The sequence below is a fragment of the Thalassophryne amazonica genome, chromosome 9 (genome assembly GCF_902500255.1).
Source record: "Thalassophryne amazonica chromosome 9, fThaAma1.1, whole genome shotgun sequence".
NCBI classification, from domain to species: Eukaryota; Metazoa; Chordata; class Actinopteri; order Batrachoidiformes; family Batrachoididae; genus Thalassophryne; species Thalassophryne amazonica.
Genome location: NC_047111.1, coordinates 22,290,167 through 22,315,012, shown reverse-complemented (window position 1 = coordinate 22,315,012; position 24,846 = coordinate 22,290,167). Strand labels below are relative to the sequence as shown.

The 24,846-nt window shown below is 42.1% G+C and overlaps 1 protein-coding gene across 1 annotated transcript in view; it reads right to left on the bottom strand.

Moving 5' to 3' along the window:
- The window catches only part of doc2b (double C2-like domains, beta), a 327,887-nt gene extending 304,835 nt beyond the window's left edge, over positions 1 to 23,052 (bottom strand). Inside the window, exon 1 of the mRNA XM_034179040.1 lies at positions 22,461 to 23,052. Within this exon, the coding sequence (XP_034034931.1) occupies positions 22,461 to 22,797 (337 nt within the window). The 5' untranslated portion in view covers positions 22,798 to 23,052. The remainder of the gene's footprint in view (positions 1 to 22,460) is intronic.
- Between the last annotated feature and the right edge of the window lie 1,794 nt (positions 23,053 to 24,846).

The following is a 24,846-nucleotide window of genomic DNA, read 5'->3' as shown; positions in this document are numbered from 1 at the left end:
AGTGAAGAAGTTGTGCACTGTGCACGGTGCAACTTTTGTCAGTTGCATCACCAGGTACACAACTTCTTGACAAAGTGGTACAGAAGAGAATTTTCTGAAAAAGGACATGCAAGACTTCAGCTGCAGTTTGCCAGAAGGCACACGGGAAACCTGTGCCTAGAGTCGATCCCAGTTTTCAGTCCTTCTTTATTCCACTGGGGATGCAACAGGAAAATGTTGCACCATTACGAGTTTCTCCACTCACACACACAGAAGCCTGTAACTCCTTCAGAGCTGTCATGGGCATCTTGGTGGCTTCCCTCACTAGTCACTGCACTGTTTGCAATGAAACAGAAAGTCAAAGCAAATGTACGAATCACTGTGTCTTATTTTTGAATTTGCATTTTCCACTGTATATATTTCTTCATTTTTAACTTTCCTGATTTGGGGTTGTAATATAAAATGTACTATTTCCATTCTAGGCTCAATTCAAAGTTATCCTCAGTTTTTTATGAAAATCTGTTGATTAGCTTTAGAGTAATCCTGACAAGAATCTAACACAAAAGAGATAAGTTGTAGTAGTATATCATTAAAATCACATTCTTTTTAATGTAATTAATTTGAAATTTTACCAGATTACTTCAAATAAGAGTTTTTGCAAATCAAGAAATATTAATGGTAAATAAAATGTCATCCTACTGATACAGGCCACAGATGCCAAATGGACATGTTGAACGGCTTGTATTAGGGTTACATAATGTGCTCAGAGGGATAAAGGCGGCCGAGGCCGGGTTCATCTCGGCTGAAGCAGAAATGCTGCTAACTTAAAGCGCTGGACTGCTCCTGTCACGAGGTGGAACCTGGAATAATAACCGCACTGTAATAATTGGTGCTGTTGGACCGATTGCATTGTGTGCGCCACGGCTGCTCTGAAATACGTTGTTACATTGAAACGAGCATTATGAGGCTCAGGGGACGTTTGGAAGTGGACCGATGCAGCCTGCTGGTTTGAAAAAGTCTGGAAATGACTTTTAGCCCATGAGAGGCAACAGATGGCTGAAGATACGCTTATTACCTTCACCAGCAAATTTGGAGGAGGTTGTTTGTTGTTTGTCTATTTGTGAACAGCCTGGAGCCCACAATTTTTTATTATTTTCATTTATGAAATTTTTACTTTTTATTTTAAAAGTGAGGTGCAGACTGGCACTCACTATCACCTGACAAAGTTTGATCCAGATCTGATTCGGATTGTGGATTTTGTGGACATTTGAATTTAATATTGAAAAGCCCATTTGGTGTACATTTTGCATTATATCTCAATCAAAAGATTCTCAGTCACTCTCATTTGTGACAAAGAGGTGCAAACTGATGCTCTCAATGAATAGACTGTTTGTCCACATCTGATTCGTATTGCAAATTTAACACATACTTTATTTAAACGTTGAACAGTCCTTTTGATCTATATTTTGTATTATATTTTAGATTATGAAAAGCTGCTTCTAACAGGACTTTGACCTTGAAAATGTTTTCCAAGGTAAAAACTTGTGGAATTGTAAACTAGTGCTGGAGGAGGTTTGCGCTCTACCAGCGCAGTGGTCTAGTTTTTCTTTTGCTTTTAAACCGACCCAGAGAGTTTTTACGATAATGCTTTTCCGATTATTTTATCTACTGCTGGGTACATTCGTAAATTTCTTCAGGATTATTTGGTGGAAGACGTACTGCGAATTTCCACACACACACAAAAAAATCTGCCGTTATTATTCACTGTTCAATAAAGGTTTGGGGGGAAATGTACTTAGCTAGTCAGCTAGCAGCAAACACGTCAGTATTGCTTTGGCTAGCTTACAAAAGTAGCTGCACAATGTTTTTTTTCTGTTGCAACAACATAACACACATTGGGAAATTCTATCATCGCTACACATAAGGTTCAAAGACAGAATTGGGAAAAGCGTTGGCTGTTGTGGCTAGTTTGAGGATTTAACCCAAAAGTGTAATTCCTAGTGACGGTGTTCCTAAGATTTCTGTCCAAAATAATTATTTATACCATGCTAAATCACAACAATAAGTCGCCCCAAGGCACTTCACAAGAGGGTGATCTAACCATGGAGCTGTATATAAGAACTAGAGAGCGCAATAGCACTGAGCCATGTACCCTCAAGGAGGCGTGATCACCATTTTAATTCCAGGCAAGTTAGTGATTTGTGTGCATAGAAGTTCAAGAAACAGGTGGAATACGCCGGAAAGCTGCGCATGTTGGCAAAGCCACAAATGGAGGAAAAAGGGAGACAATATTTCCTTCCATAAGTAAGTGGTTTTAGTTCTTCTTGTTACTTTGTCCGTGATATTTGGATGATAAACAGCTGTATGTCTCCTCCCGTACCTGTGTCGCCCGATGACACGGACCATTAACGCTTCACTTATGTCTAGTTGATATTTTCCACTGCTAGACCAATGTCTAGTTAAAGTACTTGTCGTTAGTGATTAAAATTATTCGACAAGACTGTGGATTTTTTTTAATTTGCACCTTAAAATAATGAGATTATAATGACCCGCGCTGTGCCGCTCACAGTCACACCCACACACAGAAAAAGTGTACCCACACCACTGACTTCATGAATGAAACTCGGTCAATAAAGGATAATTGTGTAAAAATATAATAAATATATAAATGTATAGTAATGGTTTTAGGAGCCGCGCTACGTTGAACACAGCAGCAGCTGCAGCAGGACGCCTCAGCTCAGCAGTTTGAACAGCGCAGATCCGTGTAACTTTCAACACTAATATTTGTGAATGTGTGTGTGTCAGAGCAAGTTTAATACTTTCCTGACATAATTTAATGTAATTTAATTTTACTGGCTCAATATCCAGGTCAAAATGGCATTTTAACACGTATTTTGCGAGCATTTTTCTGAGTGTGTTCAGTCACGGATCTCCATTGAAAACGCATTAACATCCGGGTACTTCATCAATATTTGCCCGATTAGGAGACGTCAACGTCACTGTCCATGAAGGGACGTTTTCGTTTAGTGTGCAGCATTGGGACTGCGCTCTCTAGTTCTCATATACAGCTCCATGGGTCTAACATTACAACCCCTGAGCAAGCACATAGGCAACAGTGGTGAGGAAAAACACAATCAGGAGTTTTAGATTACAGGAAGAAACCTCAAGCAGACCAGACTCAGAAGGTGACTATCTGCTTTTGCCATGCTTCCAATAACAAAGTAAATAAAACAAAGCACAACAAAGAATTGTCAAACATGCAAAGATAGAAATGATGTAGCTCAGCAACCAAATACGGTTAAAGTCCAGTGGTCACATTTACCAACTGTCCAAACAATCAAGTGGTAAAGATCACGGATCCGTGAAGTAGAACACAGTTGGGATAGTCATAGTAGGTGACTAATCTGTTCCTTAGAAACATCCCCTACAGGTCCATCTAATCCCCAGAGTCCTCCAAATGTCAATAGCAGGCCCCAGACCTCTACAGGCTCCCTGCTTCCTCATAAGATAATGGCTAAAGTCCACGTGAGGTCACTGGACCATGTTTAGTGATGCCAATATCCTTGCAGAAGAATGAAGATCCAAGTTTTTAGGGTCCTGGCGCTGCCTGTCTTGGTTGTGACACATAACTTTAGCTAGTGACCAAAGGCAATGGCTGGTTTTTACCATATCTCTTTGAAGGATTCGTGGTACTCAGTTACTTAGTATTATTGCTTGGTGATGGCAAGTACTAAAATATTTGCACCCATTGATGAAAAAAACTCTTATTGGTCTATTCTTAGCAAGGTTTTGAACAGGTTTGTGGACAGATTATAGAAGATACTTTACTCATCCCCCAGGAGAAATTAAAATATCCAATAGCTAAAAAAATTAAAACATCTAAAAACAACACACCACTTACAAACAACAAAGTATATATTATACAAATAATAAATGTTTATGAGTTCAATGGTATGGATATTTCATAAGGTGAAAGAGGGAATGTTCCATTCAACGAGGCGAAGGCAAATAGGATGAATGATCATATCACGTGACATACAAACCACCAATGAAATGAAAAGGATCTATTCAGCTTTATATAAAATAAATTTAAAGTGCTGCATAAAACTATTGCATGTATTCCCAGAAGTCTTTGGAGGTTAAAAGATAAAAAAGATAAATTACAAAAATGAAACCCAGAAACTTTTGGTATTTTGTTAGGAACAAAAACAAAGCCAAAACTTTATAAACTTATATATATATATATATATATATATATATATATATATATTATTTATTTATTTATTATTTATTTATTTTAGTGTTCCTGAACCAAATTGTTCATTTAAAATAATGGTAATCACTTAATACTATTTTTTTGTTCTTGAAAAGGTTTCTGTTCACAGTGACCCAGCGAGGTTCACATCCTGTCCTTCACTTGTTATTTTGGTTGCTGTTGGCAGAACAAAGCACTGACGTCCTGTGTTTCAAGCTGAGAAACGCACCCAGAGCAGACAAATATTGAGGGATTTCTTTAAAAACACTGAGTTTATTCGCATTATTGCATGGTGTTTTTTCTGTCTTGGTGGATCATTAATGGAGTGTATTTTTGAGACGGCGGATGCCTGAATGCTGGCCTGAATAAATGAAGCGCTATGATGAGGGACTTCTTTTAAAATGCTGTGTTTCTTCAGTAAAATCCACAATAGAGAATTAAAGTAATTCCCATGAGTTGTCTTCCAAAACAAGAACTTCTTATCATCAGGCTGTGATGATGAATCTGACTGAAACAATGTAACAGGTCAGATTAAGACTTTATATTTATTGAGTGTGTGAATGGTTTTAATATTTGAAACAGTCTGAACTGTATGAATGATCACGTGAAGACTGTAGCTTTTGCTGCTGAACAAATCAGTGGGCAGCAGTGGGTTAGTCGCAACACCGCCTTTAAATCAGGGGACAGGGCCCTGTATACAGCGCGGCCAGGTCCGAACCGAAAAGGGAGGCTAAGGCTGCCTACAAGAAAAAGATAGATGACCACTTCGCTGTGAATGACCCCAGAAGGATGTGGCAGGGAATAAATCATATAACCAACTACAGAAGCAGCAACCCAGGAAATGCTAGGTCTGACGCCTCGCTGGCAGAGGAGCTGAACTGCTTCTTTGCCTGCTTCGAAGCAGACAGACCAGCAGGAACTCCACACCCACCACCCTCCAGGACTAGCACGCTAACACTTCAGGAACACGAAGTGAGACGTGTTGAAGGCGGTGAACCGCAGGAAGGCGGCCGGCCCTGATGGTGTACCTGGAAAGGTACTCAAAGCGTGCGCTGACCAACTGGCTGGAGTTTTCACCTGCATCTTCAAACTGTCCCTGTCACAGACCATCATCCCACTCTGCCTCAAATCTTCCACCATCATCCCAGTCCCAAAGAAGTCAGCAGTGGAGAGCATAAATGACTACAGGCCTGTTGCACTTACGCCTGTGGTCATGAAGTGCTTTGAAAGACTGGTCTCTCAGCACATCAGGGCCTGTATGCCTCCCACTCTGGACCCCCACCAGTTTGCCTACAGGGCAAACCGCTCCACAGAGGACGCTATCACCACAGCGCACCACAGTGCGCCACAGCGCGCTGAGCCACCTGGAGCACCAGGGAGCTATGTGAGGATGCTCTTCCTGGACTTCAGCTCAGCCTTCAACCACATCATCTCGGAGATCCTGGTCCAGAAACTGACACATCTGGGCATCTCCAACCCCATCTGCCAGTGGATCAAGGACTTCCTCACAAACCGCCTACAGTCCGTGAAACTTGGCCCCTACCTTTCCTCCACCATCACACTCAGCACCGGGTCCCCTCAAGGCTGTGTACTGAGCCCCCTCCTGTTCACCCTTTACACGCACGACTGCTCTCCGACCCATCTCTGAAACACAATCATAAAGTTTGCAGATGATACCACCGTGATTGGGCTCATCTCAGGGGGGGATGAGACTGATGACAGAGATGAGGTCAATCGACTGACAGCGTGGTGTTCAGCTAACAACCTGCTGCTGAACAAAAAAAAAAAATAATCCTGGACTTCAGGAAGAACAGGGCTGACCCAGCCCCGCTCTACATCCAAGGGGACTGTGTGAAAAGGGTCAGCTCCATCAGGTTCTTGGGAGTGCAGCTCTCTGACAGCCTCTCCTGGACTGCCAACACCACAGTGGTGGTAAAGAAAGCCCAGCAGTGACTCCACTTCCTGAGGGTGCTCAGGAGAAACAATATGGAGGAGAAGCTGCTGGTGTTGTTCTACAGAGCCAGCATCAACAGCATCCTGACGTACTGCATCACAGCGTGGTACGGGGGGTGCTCAGCTGCAGAGGGTGATCAAAACGGCCCAGGGGATCACTGGTTGCTCTCTGCCCAGCCTGGAAGACATTGCCAGCTCTCGCTACCTCAGCAGAGCTGCACATCCCAGACACATCCCACCCCAGCAACCACCTGTTTGACCTACTACCCTCCGGCCGGCGGTATAGGTCAATCAAAACCAGGACAAACCGAGCGATCACTGCACTAAACAATAACAAATCACTCTAATCCGCACCTTTCAAGTTTCTTGTGCAATATCTGTAAACCATGTGTAATATTTCCCGTGCAATATCATCCCACAGTTGTATATAATTCTCGTTTTACATTTTACTGGGTCCACATTTTATTTTATTTAGTTGTACATATACTTTGAATCATTTATTGTTAAATTTTATTCTTCTATTTGGCTAACAATTACTCGCACCTCGGAAAAGCACCTTTTGGAGTTGCACTCAAATCTCGTTGCAATGCAAATTACAATGACAATAAAGGCCATTCTGATTCTGATTCTGATTAGCACTCGGTCCATTATTTTAGTACCCCAGATACAATAAGATACAATAAGATAAGAAAACGTAAGATACGATAACTTAAGAAAACATAAGATATGATAAGATATTTCTTCATTAGTCCTGCATGGGGAACTTTGCAGTATCACAACAGCAGTGATAATAGAACTGTGCAACAGTAGGGAAAAGTAAAGAGTACAAATAGAAGGTTAACACAAATACCTCAACATGGCAAAATAAGAGAATGAAAAAGTTAGAAATACTGTGGAGTGTGTACAGTACACAGGACAGAGACGCAGTATTTCCCGTGTGTAGGATGAGTCCAGTGTGTGCAGAACAGTTTCAAGTGTTGAACAGTTGGACATACACAAGTAATTAGACAGTAAATTGTTCAGTAAATAACAAATAGAAGTTGTAAACCAACAAACAAACAGATGTAATCTATTCTCCTCCAAATCTTTGTTGCTTCCACTCTGGATTTTTCCATGATTGTCCATTGCAGTTTGCAGCTGAAGCCTCAGACTCCCCTCACACCACTTGACATTGACAAGCAGACTTTGTAGCACGAGTCTTGTGCCGAGGAGACAGAGGTGCTACCAGAGCAAGACATCTCAGGGGACACCTGTCCTGTCAACATGCTTTGTGGCCCTGAGGCTTATCTCTGAAAAACACAAGAGCCTGGGGCCCGCCTCAGAAAGGCAATCTGCGAGCGTCAGGTACACACTCGGCACAAATAAGTGGCAGTCGTGTTTCACAAACGATTGTCACACAATCCAAATTAATGTGTCCCACAGGGTTCTCGCAGGCTCACGACGGAGATGTTTGTTTTGATTCTTAACAGAAAAAAACAGCATGAAAAGTTTCAGACTACAGCAAGGACTTCCTGATTTTCATCACAATTATCTTCTGATGCCAAACTTGCCTCAGAGCAGTAATTATTAGGTGCAGAGTTTTGTGACTGGACTGCGATGTCTGATGTCTGATGATATATTTGAAAAGAATGAAAGTCCAAGACCTCAGGGTTTTGGTGCTTCCTGCCTTACTATGGTTGTCCGACTTGGATGGTAACAAGTGACCTAAGGAGACAACTGGATATCTTTTGCACCAGGTGTTTCTGGAAACTCTTTGGGTACTGCTGGAATGACTTCATCTGTATCTGAAGACACATACTAACGTACTATACAGGAGGCAAAAAGCCACACATCATAAGGGCTGTAGAGTGTCTGAATACTCATCAGTAGTTGAAGTTTACTGGGATGACCTATGACCTCCATTGTGTACAAACAGACCACATACACTACACAATCTTACAATGCAGCTGGCTCCTAGTAATCAAAGAACTTCCCAGGAAAATTTGAAGAAGAATCCAGCCTCAGTGTATCATGGCCTACACAAAAATGTATGATAGCCATACCAGAGTGGTAGCTGTAGCCAGGTAGGGGTAATACAAGAATTACATAGATGTCAAACTTGAAAAATGCTCCAATCATTTGAAAATTATATCACATTGCTTGTCTGATCATAATGATTCCAAAAAGGTATAGTTTGGACTATCTATGACTGAATGTTCTGGAGTTATGGGGTCAAAACAGCAAAAATGGTGACAAAGGTCAAGCTCAGTTGGCATCAAGGGCGCATGCTCATGCAGCGACCGGCAGCAAGAGAGTATCTCGTCAGTTTGTATGAGTTTATTCTAAGTGTTATGGTACCAGGTGCAGCATTTTTTTTCTGTCACAATTGCTAACGTATGGTTCTGTGAGTCTTACTGGTTTCCCTGAGTGTACCTGTGGGAATATGGAGATAATAGCGTTGATTCTGCTGTGGATGGCGTCCTGCACCGCGGATCCAGTACAGCAGGGAGTTTCTTCTTCAATGGAGGGATTCATCTTCTGCCGACCCTCCCTTGGATTTGTTTTTGCCGGGTGTTGATCCAGCGGATTATGGAAAAAGCCGGCTGAATTCCTTTGCGTGGAAAACCAGGAAGCGGGGGAAAAGGGGCGGGGCATGTCAGAGACTTCGGAGACAGAGCCTAAACCGTATCCCATTACCCACTATGATGTCAGAGACAGTTGCTGTACAAAGGACATTGAGCTGCTGGCTGTCTCCCTTCGCCCCCATTACCTGCCCCGGGAACTCCCACAAATATTTGTCATGGTGGTATATGTCCACCCCAGAGCAAATGTGGATAAAGCATCCGAGGCTATATTGAAAAGACTCAGAAGCTGCAGTCTGAATGTCCTGATACGCACATTTTGTCCTTGGTGATTTTAATAAATGCTCTCTTAAACAAGTGCTGAGGAATTTTTACCATATGTGACATGTTCAACCAGACATAACAAAATACTGGACATGTGCTATGGCTCAGTGAAAGGAGCATATAGATCTCTCTCTCTTCCCCCGTTGGGCGGGGCTGATCATAACTGCGTGCAGCTCATCCCGGTGGTATCGCACCATGTTGAGGAGAGGCAGTGTCCTGACCAAGCAGACAAAGCAATGGACAGAGGACTCTGTTGTGCGTCTGCAAGCTGCTATGACTGCATGGACTGGGAATATTCAGGAGTCGTCTGCTGATATTGATGAACTGTCTGATGTTGTCAGCAGTTATGTTACTTTTTGTGAAGATTTTGTGATTCCCAAAAAAGACAGTTAAAATCTACCCACACGCTAACCTTGGGTCTCAGAGCACTGAAAGTTCTATTACAACAAAAGAAAAAAGGCATTCCGTGAGGGAGATCTCCCAGAGCTAAACAGATTAAAAAGGGAGACCAAAGGTGAAATTAGGAGAGCAAAATACAACTACACAGCCAGGATCGAGAAACATTTAGCCAAAATAAGTTAGGCTCTGCTTGGGATGGCCTAAATACCATTCTAGGGAAAAATAGTAAAAAATCTAAAGTCATCCTGGCTGAGCCAAAATGGGACAAACACCTCGCCCAGGATTTTAATCAGTTTTATAGTAGATTTGATACACTAGATTTAGTGATGAACTATCTAAACTAAAAAATGATTTGTGCTGTCCTGGTTCTCCACCTTTGATGAACGTTCCATGATCAGTTTCTTTAAACGCACTAAAGTTAAAAAAAAGTCCAGGACCTGACAATATTTGTGGTCATTTGCTGTCTTCTTGTGCGGAGCAACTAGGCCCTATTTTCTTTTATATTTTTAAACTGTCGCTTGCTCAACAAAAGGTTCCAAAGAATTGGAAACAGAGCATAGTAATAAAGTAAGCATAGTAACCAGTGGCTAAAAACAAGCATCCCAAAGTTTTAAATGACTTTAGAACGGTAGCCCTAACATCTCTTGTTATGAAGGCATTTGAAAGACTTATGAAACATGAATTGCTTTCACATGTAGAGTCATTATTAGATCCCTTCCAGTTTGCCTAGGGCTGGCTGTGAGTGGAGGATGCTACTGCCACACTTTTAAATCTTGTTTTTAAACACCTTGAGGGCAACAAAGCACATGCCAAACTTTTATTTCTTGACTTTTCATCTGCTTTTAATACTATCCAACCTCACATTTTAATCGACAATCTTATGAATAATTTTTCTGTAGATTTTAATATGGTTGGTTGGATTTTAGATTTTTTAACAGACCGAATCACAGAGGTGTCAGAGTAAATGGTGCATGTCAGACACCCTTTTGTCCTCAACAGGATCTCCTCAGGGCTGTGTCCTCTCGCCACTTCTGTACATATTGTACACTAATGATTGTCAAAAGCCATCACGAAAATCATTTTATTTTGAAATTTGCAGACGATACTGTTATTGTTAGTCTCTTACAAAATCATGAGAATAACCATGGCCCATTGGTGAAGATTTGTAAAGGTGGTGTGATAAGTCATATTTACAACTAAATGGTGCTAAAACAAAAGATATGTCTGTGGACTTCTGACGACCGCTCACACCAGCTCAGGCTACCTTCATTAAGGGCCAGCAGGTGGAGTCTGTGGAAACTTATAGTATCTGGGGACTATAATTGACCACAAGCTAAATTTTAATGTTAATACTGACAAGTTGTGTAAAAAGGGTCACAATATCTGTTCTGTCGTCTTAAATTGTCTTATTTTCAAGTGGATAAGACTATTATGATTCTTTTTTTTACAAATCTTGTATTGAGTCTGTTTTAACCTTTCTATGTTGTGCTGGTATGGGAATCTCAGTCTTAAGGCTAAAAATTCACTGGTTAAAATAGTGAAGGCCTGTGGAAAGGTACTGACCTATACTACAGACAAGTAAAGAGAAAAGCACTGAGTTATACTGTCGAACTATGCTCATCCTCTTTTTAGTGATTTTCAATATCTACCTTCTGGCTCACGGCTCAGGTTTCCCTCTGTGAAGGGTAACAGTTCTCTTTTGTTCTTGCAGCCATTACTGTTCTGAACACAGGCCAAGGAAGGAGTTAAAAACTGTGGAAGCATTTTAATGGACTGTATTTTTTAATGTTTGGACTGTGTAATTGTGATGCTGCACCATGGTACTGATATGTGTTCTGTGTGTCATGTGCTTTTAATGTATTCTCAAGCTGCAAAACTAATTGCCCCATGGGGGACACAAATAAAGTGAAGTTTGTACAGGGGTCAAAGGTTAAAGTTGCTCCAATTTCAGTAAAAAATGATGCAAATTACTATTTGTGTTAACAGGGTTTTAAAAAGGAATATTTTGCACCATCTGTCATGCTTAGTTTTCATGTTACAGGGGAACATATGTCACATGTTATAGAATTCTGTTATCTGTCGGACGCAGCTCGGAGAACCGACCAGCGTTGAAGGACCCAGTATGAAATAAGCAGAGCACGGTACAAAGGCTAACTGAATTTAATACATAACAGTGAAAATATAATAACAGAAAGGTGCGGTCTGGCGTGGTGCGCTCCCAGCAGCGCTAACGGTCCGGAGCCAGAAGCTGTTTCGGACCCAAGGACCCCGCCGACACCCCCCAGGTGGCCGCAACAACCGAGTCTGTGAAAGAAGGAACCATTATGTGAGTCCACACTCTACACACAGAGAGAACACTTAAAGGTGTACAAACAGCAAACACTTCCTGGCTTGATTGCTGATCAGCTTCCAACCTGCAGGCATGGAACATCCAGTTCACAAAACTCCATCGCAGTGGAAGCTGATACATGACTAACAAACAGCTCAATACAATAAGGTGTGAGGGACACCACATTTACTGACTGTATAACTGTTAGTCACAAAATCTAACGTACCTCAGGAAGTGTGCTGACGAGCGTGAGACCTCACCCCCTCCTCTTTCACAGACTGTGCATCAAACCTGGACGTTTCTCAGCATCCGCTGCTGATGAGATGGCTCCCGAGACGACGATCTCACCCGTCTGGTCACAAGGTCGAGTCTCTGGCAAATACACACTGTGCACTCCAGTCTTAAATGCCAACATGCTCCAATCCATCCAGATGCACCTCAGCTGTGAGTCCTGACGAGTCGCAGGTGATCAGGGTGAGGTCCTGACAGCCTCAGCAACACAGCCACTCAGTCCCAAATGCACGCCACCTGGGAGGAAAACAAACAGACAAACAAACCGGCAGCCAGGCCCCCCCAGCCATATAACAGAATTCAATGGATGTTGACCTTGTTTGACCTTTACTTTGGAGACCAAACATTCAAAACAGTCAAAACTATTCCATTTATTAATCTTTTTATTTCAACCAATTGCATCATTTTTTACTGAAATTGGCACAACTTTAAATTTTGACCCCTGTACAAACTGAAACTGATCTTTGTCACCATTTTTGCCATTTTTACCCCATAACTCCAACATTCTGTCATAGATTGTCCAAACTATACCTTTTTGGAATCGTTATGATCAGACAAGTAATGTGATATAGGTTTTAACATGATTGGAGTATATTTAAAGACCTCTGTGCAATTCTTCATTGACCCCTACCTGGGTACAGCTACCACCCTGGGATGGTTATCATACATTTTTGTGTAGGCCATGATACACTAAGGCTGGATTCTAGGTGTCATTTCTTCCCTTTAAGTGGTACCAATTAGGTCAAAATTGATGACTGGCGCATGGACTATGTGTATATATCGGACACCTGTTAACATAAGGGTCTAAGGACAGATAAGATGACGTGGCATACTATGTCGAAATGATGCCCCTACTACTCGCTGGCTTACTTCTAGTACTGGACATCCTACAGACTAAGCAACTTTAAGTACTCACTAAGTATTTGCATGCAGGGTTTGTGTTGAATGAAAAGTTACTGAGGGTAACTCCGATGTGGTATACTATTCGCACTGTGAGGGAACGACAGCTAAGATACTACAGCTGTGCGACACACTTCCTTCAGTGCAATCTAGGGCACACACGTGCCTCAGTGCTGACGACCCAGCAACTGGAAAACTCCAACAAAATACCAATATCAAGTGTTCTGTCTATGTGACTGCAAATCAGGATGCAGGGTGGCTCTGTCGGATGGTAATGTGATACCGTTGCTCTGCCAAAAGTGATTAAATAACTACTGAGCATTATTTTTTGTATTTGAGCAATTATTTTGTTTTGTATTCTAAATCAGAAGACCTGGATTTATAATTCAATGCTGTAACACATTTCATTGTTTTTACTGCCACGTGAGCAAGCCACGCTATCTTGATTGTAAGCTATGGCGTACTGAATGAGTTTGCGCAGTCATGTACCCAAACAATCCATTAACCACTCTGAAGGGAATTTTCTAGTCTAAATTACTGAAAATAACATAGATTAGAATATGGAATCTTTAAAATTCTCTAAGCCAGAGTTTTCTCAAAGTGTATCAGATAAAACTGCTATTTAATAGGATAGCCACCACCAATTTAAACATTGACCCCTTTCACCATTGGTCACGGTAACGACAAGAGACAGTAGCAAAGCGACCAGCTGCCATTCATTTTCAATCAGGGTGGGTGCTTTACAGGGACAAGAGACAAGTGGCTGCTATGCCGTCAACTAGGTGAGGAAAGATATATCGGTATCGTAGATTTGTACTCACTATAATCGGCTTTAGCCCCAAAAAAGTCAGTGTCTGTCATTATCTGTGCATCTTTCACCAGAAAACATTTTATATATTTGACACTTCACAAATATGAGACACAAACCATTAACAATCTTCCTCACTAGGACAAGGAAGTTGAACATTATAAACAACTTTAGGCATAAATATTTCAACCTCAAATGCAGAAAATACTAATGGCATCACATTTGCTCTAAAAATTGAACATTTAACGCAAAAAACAGCAGTCGTGAATGTTAAGCCTCTTGTGAGGCATACTTTCGTCGTGTTGTTAAAACGTCAAAATGTAGCCAAGAAAATCAGGTCACTTGTTGAAATTGTGACAAATGAGGCCGTCTGATTCTTCATGTGGATTTTCCACGTGGCCCCGACACAGACGCGGCCGCAAACTGCTCTACAAACAGCCGTTAATTGATTTGGTAGAGAAGCGGGTGTCCAGTTGGTTTTTATTACCCTGATTCACGGGGGAGCTGTGAGACTCAGTGGGCGATACACTTTTCCCTTTTAATTAAAATCAAGGTTGAATTACAATGAATCACAAAATGCTGCCGTTACGCAGATTAGTCAGAAAGTCCTTGGTGCGACTTGATGCCCCGTGTGATCTGGTTCACCAGCTTCCACTGGCGTAATGCTCCACTCTCTCATTGCCTCCCCCACCACCCCCACTCCTATTGTCCCCCAGAGGATGAATGCAGATATTGGATCGAGTCTCGTGGGGCCACGAGGAGCCAATTTGGAGCAGCACTGTCTGTTTGACTGCAAACAACAGGACGACAGAGTTCCTTTCAGAAGTCCCCCATGAAGAAAAAAAACAAAACTAAAAAAGTATCGGGAAAATTGCATTGCCAAGGCAATTTTTGGCAAAGCAACAAATTCAAACTGTTGCAGGTTTTTCAGGTTCACAACAAAGCTGCAGCACCAGAAGGCAGCATTATCTGTGAGTCATATTTATGGGACCAAGAATTATAAGATCAACCTCTCAACATGTGTGCCACAACTTTTCTAAACCTCTCAGACGAAACAAGAATGAAAATGAAGTTCAAAGCACCAACAACACGGCGAGGAGGCGTGGGAGTTACATCAGGTTTTTTTTAACCACATCAGAGCTGACCTCCAGACCCACAAAAACACTTGGAAAATATTAAAGTACAAACACTGGCAGCAAATATGGATTTGGGTTATGGTCATGATAATGATGATGCCATGCTAGAAACTAAAACAGCATTCATGCAGAAGCAGCGGAGTAGCGGCGAAAGAATGCCACAGCAACGCGGAAACAATGCTTGCATTGTGGGGAAGCATTACCAGGATTATGGCATTATCTACAACCATGTGGTGCGTTATGCTGAGGATCCAGCACACATGTACCTCAGGTCTTACTGCCCCAAAGACATGTCCATGTCGTGTCATCACCTTACTGAGATAGACAGATGGATTCTTCCAGAAGATTTGGATGGACCAATCATCTACTTGGGAGAGTTGCCCATCAGGACATACAGTAGTGTTCAGAATAATAGTAGTGCTATGTGACTAAAAAGATTAATCCAGGTTTTGAGTATATTATAAAAAGTAGAAAAGGGGGTGTTCACAATAATAGTAGCATCTGCTGTTGACGCTATAAACTCAAAATTATTGTGTTCAAACTGCTTTTTTAGCAATCCTGTGAATCACTAAACTAGTATTTAGTTGTATAACCACAGTTTTTCATGATTTCTTCACATCTGCAAGGCATTAATTTTGTTGGTTTGGAACCAAGATTTTGCTTGTTTACTAGTGTGCTTGGGGTCATTGTCTTGTTGAAACACCCGTTTCAAGGGCATGTCCTCTTCAGCATAAGGCAACATGACCTCTTCAAGTATTTTGACATATCCAAACTGATCCATGATACCTGGTATGCGATATATAGGCCCAACACCATAGTAGGAGAAACATGTCCATATCATGATGCTTGCACCACCATGCTTCACTGTCTTCACTCTGAACTGTGGCTTGAATTCAGTTTGGGGGTCGTCTCACAAACTGTCTGCGCCCTTGGGCTCAGAAAGAACAGTTTTACTTTCATCAGTCCACAAAATATTCTTCCATTTCTCTTTAGGCCAGTTGATGTGTTCTTTGGCAAAGTGTAACCTCTTCTGCACATGTCTTTTATTTAACAGAGGGACTTTGCGGGGGATTCTTGCAAATAAATTAGCTTCACACAGGCGTCTTCTAACTGTCACAGCACTTACAGGTAACTCCAGACTGTCTTTCATCATCCTGGAGCTGATCAATGGGTGAGCCTTTGCCATTCTGGTTATTCTTCTATCCATTTTGATGGTTGTTTTCCATTTTCTTCCACGCATCTCTGGGTTTTTTGTCCATTTTAAAGCATTGGAGATAATTGTAGATGAACAGCCTATAATTTTTTGCACCTGCGTATAGGTTTTCCCCTCTCCAATCAACTTTTTAATCAAACTACGCTGTTCTTCTGAACAATGTCTTGATCGTCCCATTTTCCTCAGGCTTTCAAAGAGAAAAGCATGTTCAACAGGTGCTGGTTTCATCCTTAAATAGGGGACACCTGATTCGACACCAGCTGCACTGGGGGAGTATGTTCTGGAAGGTAGTGCCAATTTTGTCCCGGTGGTCAAATGCCCTCGAGGAAAGGCTACGACTAATCCACGGCGCAGGGAATGATTTTCTTTTAAAAAGAAGTCCTTCAAATCAGCTATGAATTCCATTTCATTAAACCTGTTCTTATAAGGTGCGTAGTTTGAACACAGGCGCTGATACGTGTTCCCTGCTTTCATGTTCATCTTTTATCAGGCAACCTTGGTTTGAACCATCCTTCAATAAATCTTTTCAGCACCGCACATTATGGGGTCTGTTTTATCATCTTAAACGAGAAATCCTTTAATGCTGGAAGGTTGACATGACGCTAAAAATACATAATGATATGGTGCCAGTTTTTACATGTAGGTGGAGAATGAAAATGGCATCATTTATTGCCGGGGAGGAAAAGTGTGAGTTTGCTCCTTAAAAAGAAAAAAATAAAATAAAGACATGATGCCTTTTTGCGGCTCCATTGTGTTTCAAGTCAAAACACCTTTGGGAACATGTGCTGGTGCCGCTTGTCATATCTGTGCGTCCAACATTCAACGGGACTATGTGCTGTAACCAGGTGAAACATGGGCGTGTCCTCTGCCTTCTGCACCACCCTGGAGTCCTCGAGTCTGAGGGACCTACATGCTGGATCATGCACAGAGAAACGCGCCACATGGGCAAAATGCCAAAGCTCATCCGAGTCACACTAATAGTTCAACTGATGCAAAGTCATTCCCGTGGTATACCCAAGTATCCTCCAAAGAGAAATGAAACCAAAGACATCCAGTCACCATCTTAGGTCACTGGTTAGCTTCCAAGTCTCACAACCATGCAGTAAGACAGGAAGCACCAGGACACTAAAGACTTGGGCGTTTGATTGACTCTTGACATCATATAAACTGCAGTATGCGATCCAACAGAATTCACAGACACAAGCTTCATACACTCACCTGTCACTTTCTTAGGTACACTTGCTGAAGTTCAAACCGACCATCAGAATGTGGAAGAAAGGGGATTTAAGAGAATTTGAACATGACATGGTTGCTGGTGCCAGACAGGCTGGCCTGAGTATTTCAGAAACTGCTGATCTACTAGGATTGTCATGCACAACCATCTCAAGAGTTTACAAAGAATGGTCTGGAAAAAAAGAAGCTATCCAGTGAGTGGCAGTTGTGTGGACCAGACTGGTTGAATGGGTGACTGTGTGATGACATCATGTCAATATGGACCAACATCTCTGAGGAATGTTTCCAACACCTTGTTGAATCTACACCACAAAGAATTAAGGCGGTTCTGAAGGCAAAAAGGGTGCCCAGTGTATATCCAACTCTGCAGCTCGATGGGGAATATTTCAGCATACAAATGTGTTTCTGTCCTGAAATGTGTTCAGTTTGTCACCTGAAGTTCTGCAGATGCTTTTAGCTGATTTGATGGTGGATTATTAGTCTGTTTGTGGACGATGCTTCTCTCTTCAAATTCCCACATCAGTGGGAGCATCTCAGGATCATTTGGATCATTTGGCTGCATCACAAACATGCACTTACTTATTTCTATTCATCGACCTTCAATCAGCACTGAACCAGAAAAATAATCTGACTGAACAGAATACAGCACTCTGCACCTACATGTCCATCAGGTCCTCAGTCGTCCTGAAGGGGCAGAACATATGTGAAAACCAGATGGCAAATTCTCACTTTTATGGCTACAAAGAGCCTTTGGAACACAAAGCTGCAAAGTGAATGTCCAAAGCACTTTAACATTCGCCTGCTTCACCGTCAGCCTGCACGGTTTTAAAACAGCAGCAGAGAACAGTGAGAAAACAAGCAGATTTTCAAATAGCCCATTTTTGAGATGAAAACACACCTCCGACAGTCACTGAAAACGAGTTTATGATACTAAACGGTACACAGCATGCACCAACAGAACCTGATGCTTGCAAAACTTCCTGCAAAATAGAAGCTTGAAAATTACAAATAACTAAATAAAAGATGCTCGGCCACACACACAAACATTTTTAAATAAATAAAATAAGACTAGCACATTGGCTGCGGAGATCCATGAGCTCTAGATTGGGTAGTGTTTATAAAACAGGTAGCTGACATTTTTCAAGGGTGGCAATAAATTGTGCAAAGTTTCAGTAATGAGTTGGAATGGCACGTGAGTCCAGAATGTTTTTAGAACCTTAGACCGCAACAGTTTTTTGAAGAGGAACTCAACCTTTCATTTCCTGTTAATTACGTAATTTTTTAATGTTAATTTGCTGTCTTAATGTATTTATAAATTGTTTAGGTTCTTGTTATCATACACACAGTTATTTTAATTATTATCAGGGGGAGGTGATGGTCTAGTGGTTAAGCGCTGGGCTTGAGACTAGAGAATCCTCGGTTCAAATCCCAGCCTGACCAGAAAATCACTAAGGGCCCTTGGGCAAGGTCCTTAATCCCCTAGTTGCTCCCGGTGTGTAGTCAGCGCCTTGCATGGCAGCAGCCTGGCATCGGAGTGAATGTGAGGCATTGATGTGTGCATGCACGCACATCTGTTTGTCTTTTCTGCAATCTGCTGCAAGCAGATGCTTTTAATTTTACAAACAGAGATGGTGGCAGAAGTCATTAAAAGTACTACACATTTCACTCATGGTACCAACATGGCATTTAAGTCACTCATGGTAACAGCAGCATAACACTTAACTAAACTGTCTAAACCAAATGAACTACAAAACACAATAAATCAATAACAACACTACAATAAAATAAATATCAATAAAAACACTAGCAACACTGTTAAACTAACATGAACCTCAATAACATTTAAAACCTCAAAACCCCAAACTCCAATGGTGCATTGCAGCACAACATCCATTGCTTACTGGTTAGTTACAATTGTTAATTTCTCAAAATATATTCGTCCTATCAACTTTCCATTTTCGCAGGGTTCATTCTAGATACCAAATGTCACCTCTTTCCGATTTCATCATGACTGAAGCTTGGCTTTTATAATATAGGTGCTTGGCTACACACCTGGGAAAATTAAAAATAAATAAAGTAAGATGCTTGCCCACAGACTTTAAAAATAAAAAAATAATGAAATAAATTAAATAAGATGCTGGGCCACACACTTGAAAAAAAACATAAATAAATTAAATAATTAATATAAATAAATAAAATAAAATTTATATAAATAAATAACTAAATTAATAAATACAAATGGTTGGCCACAAATCTGAAATATTGAGGTGGAGAGAGAGAGAAATAAATGAGATGCTGAGCCTGAACTGTAACCCTCATTATTCTGATTATTTATCTTAAAGTTTCTGGGCTGTAATTTATTTGTTTATTTATTTATGGCAATGTAACTTCATCATTTTGCACGACTCATTTTTTAAACCCATTCAGGATTTTTATTTATTTATTTTATTTTTAGCTGATATCTGTCGTCCTTGCAGTAGACTGACACTCTCAGCACGCTGACTTTTGACTTTTACCAGTTTTATTATTATTAATAATTATTTTTTATTTTTTGGAAATGAACTTGACCCTGTAATTATTCTGCATCACTGACGACTCTTCAGGTGATTGTAAAATCATTGTGACACTCTGGCAGATGCTTCAGTCTAATTGCCTTCATCGCACCCACAATGTGTTTTACATTTACATAAACCTGCAGACTGACTGATCGTCAATCAACAATAAGAAAACAAGTCAGGCAGCAACCGCTCGCCAAAATAAATCCTGCTGCATCCAACCACCTGTGGCCCACAACACTTCAGTGCAAATATTTTTACCGTGTCATTTTTCAGTGTTTTGCCTCATTTTAACAGCATTCTCTAACAATTTAACCTGTATTTATGTCTATAGAATATATTATTTAGATTCTTTTCTGTCCGCTCTCCCTCTCAGGTCATTTGGAGACTTTACTCTGCTTGTGGGTCTTAAACGTCTTGGTTACGTATCATTAATCTGTCAGTAATCATCTGCCGCTCTCAAAGATTTGAGAAATGAATCTCTGTTCCTGCGTCTCAGTGAAATCCTCATGGAGGTCACAGACCAACATCTGGCAGGCCAAGCCTGCCTCCTCGGCTCATACCCCCCTCTAACCAGACCTGGATTAGAGGCGGTCTGACCCCGCTGCCCCTCCCTCCTGTGGCTCTACATGGATTAAGTGTTACAGAAGCTGCTGTCACATATTAACCTGCAGTCACAAGTCATTACCACAGACGATGAGCAGAAAAGAAACACGTGACGCAGTTTTCAGTGCGTGGACAGGCGGCTGAGCTGAAAGAGTTTAATAAAAGTAACTCGATGTCTGACGCTCGTGTCTTCAGCTCATGCCCAGACCATCATCAGCAGTAATCTGTAAATGTGTTGCAACAACAAATCCGAGGTGGATCTACATGTTGAACTGGCACAAATTTAAAATCTACATGAAATCCTAAATCTAATCACAGTTTATTTTTGAATATATAATGACACCTTTGAAACTCATGGTCTCATTATTTTATGATTAAAAAAAAATCTCTGACAAAAGGTTACAAAGCACAATGTTAATGCTGCTATATAATACAATAAAATAAAGTACAATTTCAAATTTATTCACCTTTGCAAATATTTGGATCAATAGGTTGTTATAGCTCATGGTCAAACTGTTTTGTATTCAATTGCACCCCCCCCCCCCCCCCCCCCCACACACAAAATACTCATTCTTTCATTTTCTGCAGCTTTTCTGGGTCCGAATCATGGTGGCAGCAGCCCAAGCAGCTCAGTGTGCACCTCATCCACATCCTGTAACTCTTCCTGTGGAATACTGACGTGTTCCCAAGGCAGCTAGGAAATACAATCCCTCCAGCATGTCCTGGGTCTTCCCCGGAGCCTCCTCCCAGTTGGACAAACCTGGAAGATCTTTACTATGCAACAATTTTTGGGTGGAAATTCCAAATTAAATCAAGCTGCAAATAATTTTTCAATAAATCAAAACATTTCTGAAGCTTTTAAATTATGCCATTTATACTTAAATTCTTTCTAGGTTAAAAGTCAGTGGAAGGTATGTTCATGCGTCACTGCAAATACATGATGCACGTGTGAAATATGCCACTGTTAAGGATCAAGGTCATGCTGCTGTTTTTGCCTGAGGTGTTAATATGAAATGATGGCATCACTCTGAAAAATTCAGCACCACTTTCTTTCACAGTCTCTGATTTAATCATCTCTGGCAGGGGCATGCGGGGTTCATTGTATTTTCCCTGCAACTGCTGCGGTTGCAATGACAACAGCCAAACAGCAGTGCAATCAGACAAACCCTGTTCTGTCTCCGTCACCTGTTGGTGCGCCAGCAGCTGCACCGCTCGTTATTATTCAGCCAGTCAAACCTGCAGGAAAGGCGTTCGGCAATGGCTTTCTCCAAGAACAACCGCCCCGAGAGACACAACACAAGGACACATCTTCCTGCTCTGGGAAGTACACACCAGAGCAGACAGACCAACAATATGCTCGCACAATCGGCAATGCCAACAACAGAGTGAAGAGCTCACGCGCGCAGTCAGACTCCGCCGAGCGCAAAACTGTGACTAATTTGAAGCTTCACCAAGAAGCCGTGAATCATTGAGGCTGACAGGACGGATCGACAGAGCAGCCCGAGCCGGCTGGAAACCCGAGCGAGCGCACGCCCGTGCACGTGCACGCACGCAGACATCACACACCTCATCCATTCAGCTGCAGGAGAGCAGAAGACAGGAGGCGGAGGAGGACGTGCTCTTTACAGCAGCAACAGTTGGCTTTTGACAAAGAGTTCGCTGCATCACAGATGTGCACGTGCGCAGACAGGTGTGCACGCCCACACACACACACACACACACACACAAACAAAACACACGCGATGAAGTGAGACAGAATGAGATGGATGAGGGAACAGAGAGAAGAAAATGTGACACATAAAAGCCACAAAGCCCCTCGGCTGCAGAGATGCCTGGCAACTGGTGGCAAAGATGGAGATGCGGTAACAAGAGGAAAACCCAAAACGGTAAACAGGAAGAGGGAAAAACGGTCACTCACTGGAGTCATCCGAGTCATATCCCTCCACATCAGGCTCCTCGTCCTTCTTGATGGCCTGCAAGGAGGCGGACGCACCTGCACAAGCCCGGTCTGGGTTATCCTCATTGGGGCGAGTCGGCTCACTTTCGGCAGCATTGGCCGAGGTGGAGGACGAAAGGGCAGAACGCAGGTGCCCCGTGTGGCCCGCTTGGCGGGTCACCACAGCGGGGAGTCCCCGCGGGTACCGGGGGAAGTAGTCAGAAATCTGCTTGATGGGCTGGATGGGTCCAGGGCTCACATCAATGGCCATGTGCTCCTGGATGCTGATGGTGGGTTTCTCGCCTTTGCGTTGTGTCATGCATGCGGTCCAGCCCTGAGCCCACTCCCACAGCCAACAAACACAAAACCAGAACAAGAACCAAGAGGGAGCACAGACCTCCTCCCACCACCTGGTCGTCCTCTTCCCCCTGGTGTGGAGGTGTGGATGCTGATGGTGCACAGGTTCAGGTGATCTGTGGATGTCACTAGTCTACATGAGGATGGTGCTGCTGCGTCTTCACACCATGTTGTCTCTCAGCCGGACTCCCATCCACCGCCTGCTCTCCTCTTTTTCAATCCCCCCGCACTCTGGCCACGTCCGCGCTGCCTGTGTGAACGCCGGAGTCGAGAGAGTGGCGAGTGTGAGGGAGAGAGAAGAGATTAGAGAGGGAAGGAGGGAGGGATCAGCTGATGTCACTGCCTAGCAACCGAGCGGTAAACAGGAATTGTCGGCTGAGGTGCTTAATTATGATATTAAGCCTGTCCATCTGTCAGCGGGAGAGGATTCATCGCAGTGCTAGGTGTGTATGTGTGTGCACGTGGAGAGGTGTGCACGTCCCCCTGGTGTTGGACCTTCAGGTATCATTCCGGCGCATGTCCGGTGGATTCACCAGCTGGAAATGAGGATGAACCTCACAACAGCACTACAAGAGTGAAGACAAAATTCTTCTTTCATTGCCTAGTGGTGGTGTGCAGTACAGGTGCACAGCTCCACCCACAGCGTCAAAGTAAATGAGCGAGCTGGATCAAAATACAAAATAAACTAAGCAGTCATATACAAGTATTTTATGTTTGGTATCCCCCCTCAAAAAAATTGATGTGTAAAAAAAAAAGATGTGTAAGTTGTCCATGTCAAGGCCACTAACACACCGCCATACCATCACAGATGCTGGCTTTTGAACTTTGCGTTGGTAACAGTCTGGATGGTCTTTTAACTCTTTTGTCCGGAGGACACGACATCCATGATTTCCAAAATAATTTGAAATGTGGAGTCATCAGACCACAGCACACTTTTACACTTTGTGTCTGTCCATTTCAAATGAGCTCAGGCCCAGAGAAGGCGGCGGCGTTTCTGGATGTTGTTGATGTATGGCTTTTGCTTTGCATGGTTAAGTTTTAACTTGCACTTGTAGATGTAGTGACGAACTGTGTTAACTGACAATGGTTTTCTGACGTGTTCCTGAGCCCACGCGGTAAGATCCTTTACACAATGATGTCAGTTTTTAATGCAGTGCCGCCTGAGGGATCGAAGGTGACGGGCATTCAATGTTAGTTTTCAACCTTGCCGGTTACGTGTAGAAAGTTCTCCAGATTCTCTGAATCTTCTGATTATATTATGGACTGTAGATGATGGAATCCCTAAATTCCTTGTAATTGAACATTGAGAAACATTGTTCTTAAACTGTTGGACTATTTTTTCATGCAGTTGTTCACAAAGTGGTGATCCTCGCCCCATCTTTGCTTGTGAACAGCTGAGACTTTTGGGGATGCTCCTTTTATACCCAATCATGACACTCACAATTAGTGTCTAAAAAAATAGCAAATACTTTGAATGACTACTTTTTAAATGGTGTGCTCAATATAACAAATCAGTTTTCCCCCACCTCTGTTGCACCTTGTTTTCTAAACTGTGACCAACCCATTTTTCAACTGGACAAAATAACTGAAGACGAAGTATTAAAAATTATTAAAGGATTTAAATGTTCCAAAGTTAAAGATGTATATGGTATGGATACCAACTTTATAAAAACACACGCTAATGCCTTAGTACAACCTATCACTCATTTGGTTAATTTGTCAATTCATCATAAAACAGTCCCAACAGCCTGGAAAGTTGCTTTAGTGACTCCCATTTTTAAATCAGGCTGTAAAACTCAAGTAGCCAATTGCAGGCCAATCACTATTCTTCCAATTATCTATCTCCAAGGTAGCTGAAAAATGGGTTTGAAATCAACTGATCAAACACCTTGATAAAGGCTTCACACCACTACATCAAATGCAGTTTGGGTTTCGGTCACACCACTCAACTGAAACAGCCAACTGTATGTTAACTGAAAAGGTTAAGTGTTTATTGGATAAGTATTCCTAT